The sequence below is a fragment of the Olea europaea genome, chromosome 15 (assembly GCF_002742605.1).
Source record: "Olea europaea var. sylvestris chromosome 15, O_europaea_v1, whole genome shotgun sequence".
NCBI lineage: Eukaryota > Viridiplantae > Streptophyta > Magnoliopsida > Lamiales > Oleaceae > Olea > Olea europaea.
This window is the reverse complement of record NC_036251.1, coordinates 14,851,229-14,855,535: the sequence shown is the minus strand read 5'-3', so window position 1 is coordinate 14,855,535 and position 4,307 is coordinate 14,851,229. Positions and strand designations below refer to the sequence as shown.

Genomic DNA, 4,307 nt, shown 5'->3' with positions numbered 1-4,307 from the left:
AAAAAAAAAAAAAAAAAAAAATATATATATATATATATATATATATATATATATAAAGTTACAAAAGAGGGTTTACAATTACAGGCAAGAAGATTCAAACGAGAAAGGGCCGCTACCGAGATTCGAACAAGGAAGAGTAGAAGAGTCAGAGCCTGAGAGCTTAAACAAATTTATGGAGAAAAGAGAAAACTGAGAGCTTTATGCAAATAAGAGACAAAAATTATCTTCACATAAACGTCTTCGCATGGGTTAATTGGCTTCTTGCCGTGGGTAGGGTTTTCTCTTTCTATAAATGACAGGCTCTTTGATCAGTTTAGAGATTTGGACGGTTTTTGGATTTTGTTACCGTATTAATTACGATTTTTAAAGGTTTACTTTGTTTTAAGTGTATTAATCTGATTGGTTGCCTTTTTAGAGTAGTGGGGCTAATTTCCTCTTTTTTCTCTCTTGGAAATTATAACACACCCTATATTTGAAGATCAATATTCTAAAATCAAGTAGGAGGTTTTACTTTTCAAAAATTAGATGTTTTATTTTACTTAATATTTTTATAAGATAATTATTTTTACTAAATATATATATACTTAATACACATACATCACGAAGTCTAATTATTTCCCACTCTCCTATCTATATCTACATTTCTCCATTCTCTCTCTATATATCACCCATCACCTCCCTCAATTTTCTCTCTTTATACCAACCCATCAACTCCAACAATCATGAACTCCTCACCTTTCCGTTGTCATCGTCTACCGTCACCTCTCAGCTCCATTACCTCTCATCTCCTCTCATGTATCTATATCTACATGTATCTCTTCTATTCTGTATTTGCCGATAGAGTCGTCTGCAGTTTATGATAGGTTCTCTCCTTCCTCTCAGCAGATGGTGTTGCCTTGCACCACTACCGAGAGATGCGGCGTATACCCGCCTCTTTCTGTTTCCTCCATTATCCAATTGCTGCTCTCTCTCCCCCACCAAACGTGCGTAGCAGCCTTATGACTATCGCAATGCGCGGTTTGAATGTTAGGTGGAGATGGTGGTGAATTTGGCGATGGAGGTGAGTTTTGTGGTGGCGGTTATCGGCGATGGTAGTGGATCTTGTGGTGGTGATGGATTTGGCGGTAGAGGTGAGTTTTATTGGATCTAAGGTAGATGATGGCGTTGCTGAATCTGGAGGTTGCAGTGGCAGCGACGATGATTTTGTTGATATGGACAGTAGTGGTGATGATGGCCGGAACGACAGTGGTGGTTTTTGTTGATATAGTTGGTGGTAGTGAAGGTGCCCAATGGTAGATTTTTTGTGAAAATTGTGGTTGTGGAAAAGTATGGTGGTGGTGGTCGTAACAGTGGTTGCGGTGGTAATGGTGAGGTGTTGGAGGCGATGGGTCTATCGGGGTAATGGTGAATTCGGCGTGACGATGTGATGGTGTTTTTATGCGATGTATTGACCTTTTTGAAGTGGTTGTGGTTCTAGCCGCGAGGGGGTAGTGGTGCTATAGCTAGAGGCAATGGTGAGGTGATGGTTGCAAGTGTTAGAAGTGGTTGCAAAATATTTGATTGATTGTAACCATTACATTGGTTAATTTGTGATTAATAAATAATATATGACCAATGAAAATGATAAATTGTGACAAAAAATAATATATGACTTAAAAAATAAAATTTGCGATCGATAATTTGATAATTTGTAACTATATAACAAGTTATGACTTATAATATTTGTGATTTATGATCGATAAATAAATTGTAACTTATAAATTTTTTATTTGTGACCGATGAATAAATTGTGACCTATAAAATTTTTGCATTGTGACCATAAAATAATTTGTGACATATAAAAGTTCTGATTTATGATCGAAAAATAATATGTAGCTAACTAAATCATTAATCTGTAATCAAATTATATAGATTGTTACCTTGATATATTTAATTAATAGAATATATAATTAATTAATTAATTAAATCATAAGTATATTTTAATAAATATCTAATTTTTGAAATTTAAAATCTTTTTTCTTAGTTTTGAAATAGATGATACTTAACCTATTAGTTTTGAATTTTTTTTTCTTTTTCTTTTTTCTTTTTTCTTTTTTGGCCCACTAATACATCCTCTAAGACTTGGCTGGACTTCTTAGATGGGTCGACAACAGACCAACGATACCCTCCAAATCCGATAAACAACAGGCTAAAAGTCTAACATGTCTGTCAATGAAAACGTTACCTTAACCTCGAAGTTGTCGAACAGAATATTCGGCAAACACGCGCTTTCTCACCTCAACGCCTCCCTCAATCTACTCGAATAGCGTGCCGTGTATAGCGTCCCTTTATATATTAAAACACACAGCATCACATAATATAATGCATTATTGGAATTTGAATCCATTATTTTCGAATATTCAAACTCACGAACCCTAATTTAGAGGTAATGGCAGAATCAAACCCCAAATCTCAACCAGAAGTTGTAAGAATTTGATCTCTCCCAGGTTTTCATTCCTTTATTGTTTGTTTGTATTTTTATGAGGTCTTGTTTTGTGATGATTTTATTAATAAGATGGAGAGCGAGGAGCAGAAGATGAAACGCTTGGAATTCGTGCAAGTTGCGGCTTTCCATGCGGTGATTTTTGCTGCGAAAGTCTATAATTACGCCAAGGATAAATCAGGGCCGTTGAAGCCCGGGATCCACACAGTCGAGGGCACCGTCAAGACCGTTGTGGGACCCGTCTACGACAAATACCATGATGTTCCCGTCGAACTGCTCAAATTTGTTGATCGCAAGGTAATTTCTATTTTTTATTTTAATTTTTTGTTACTTTATAAATTTCATAACTGTAGTTTTGCCTTTTAATTGCAAAACGGAACCATTTGCATCAGTATTGGAAGCTAATGAGGTTAACCCTTGTCTTTACATGTATAGATTGATCTTATTTCTTATGTTTTATAACATTTCGTTTAAAAAAAATTATTGTTCATTGTCCTTTTTTTGTTACGATTATGTATCAAAGTCAAAGTTCTTGAATGATTCTTGAGTTTTCACATATAATTAGATAATATTACTGCTGCAATCTCTTTAGATGATATGTAATCGAGGAAGAATCTACTCATTCATGGAGTGAACGCTGTTGGAATGGCTGTTAAAGACCTTTTTTTTTTTTTTTTTTTGGGGTTCATATCATTCTGAATTCATTCCGCAATTTTATTAGGTCTCTGATTGATTCTCTTTATTTCTCATACTCATTTTCAATCTCATATTCACACAATGAAATATTTTGTACTTACATTCAAAATTTCACTATTTAAAACATTATTTTTCCCCATTTTTTCTTTATAATGATCATCAAACAGTGGCTAGAAATGACAACATTATTAATGTGAGAATTTAAGAAATTTGCAATTGTGTTTGTAGGTCGACGAGTCGATGAACAAGGTGCAGAGTCATGTCCCCACAGTTCTTAAGCAAGTGTCAACCCAAGCCTTCTCGAGTGCTCAGAAAGCTCCATCAATGGCTCGCTCCGTCGTGACAGAAGTCAAAACTGCTGGAGTTGTTGAAACTGCCTCAGGTCTTGCGAAAACCTTTTACGCCAAATACGAACCTGCTGCCAAGGATCTGTATTCCAAGTACGAACCGGTAGCTGAACATTTTGCTGTGTCGACCTGGAGATCTCTCAATCAGCTCCCGCTCTTCCCTCAAGTGGCTCAAGTCGTCGTTCCAACGGCCAGTTATTATACCGAGAAGTACAACCAGACTATTCAACTTTCGGCTGAGAAAGGGCACAAAGTTGCATCATATCTTCCGTTGGTCCCAACCGAAAAGATCGCAAAGGCATTTAGCGCTGATAAAACTAAGCCCATGGTTTCGACCGGAGGAGCTGTTGAAGCACATTGATGCTGCTTCCATTACTGTAATGCTATTATCATGGTAAAATGGTGATATATTTACATGACAATGTTGTGGATAGTAGATAAACAACAAGTGTTATGAAATACTTCGTTTTCTTTTCTTTTGTTTACTGTCTATTCCTAGTATGAATGAATAAATTATATTCATTTTTGTATTGTTTTTCTCTCTTTTATTTCTGTCTTATGTTAGAAGATGGTTTAATGGGCTCCACTCGATAGGGAAGGAGCAGATGGCTCCTCTTCCGCAGTCTAGCTAAGCTATTTGTTTGCTGCACTGAGCAATGCAACTTCGTTCATCTTATGATCAGATGGTACACTTAATTTTATTATTGAAGTGCTTATTTCTTGCCAAAAATCCTTTCCTAATAGCAGGGCCGTACCTGTGCTTCGCAGGGCCTGAGGCGAAC

At 36.2% G+C, this 4,307-nt stretch overlaps 1 protein-coding gene across 2 annotated transcripts; it reads left to right on the top strand.

The window, feature by feature from the left end:
* The first annotated feature begins 2,238 nt into the window (after positions 1 to 2,238).
* LOC111410260 (stress-related protein-like) lies at positions 2,239 to 4,056 on the top strand. Of its 2 annotated transcripts, none has more exons than XM_023040525.1 (3): positions 2,239 to 2,425; positions 2,555 to 2,779; positions 3,407 to 4,056. In XM_023040525.1, the coding sequence occupies exons 2-3, from the start codon at positions 2,555 to 2,557 to the stop codon at positions 3,884 to 3,886; spliced, it is 705 nt and encodes a 234-aa protein (XP_022896293.1). In that variant the 5' UTR covers positions 2,239 to 2,425; the 3' UTR covers positions 3,887 to 4,056. The 2 variants fall into 2 exon arrangements, with proteins under 2 accessions (XP_022896293.1, XP_022896292.1); XM_023040524.1 differs by having other exon boundaries at positions 2,240 to 2,464.
* The last annotated feature ends 251 nt before the right edge of the window (positions 4,057 to 4,307 follow it).

What these genes read in the sequence shown, in the direction of transcription:
- LOC111410260 (XM_023040524.1), top strand. Translation starts at nt 2,429, where the DNA reads ATGGCAGAATCAAACCCCAAATCTCAACCAGAAGTT. An exon ending in CCAAATCTCAACCAGAAGTT is followed by an intron (nt 2,465 to 2,554) that starts GTAAGAATTTGA and finishes TTTATTAATAAG; the next exon opens with ATGGAGAGCGAGGAGCAGAA. An exon ending in TCAAATTTGTTGATCGCAAG is followed by an intron (nt 2,780 to 3,406) that starts GTAATTTCTATT and finishes TTGTGTTTGTAG; the next exon opens with GTCGACGAGTCGATGAACAA.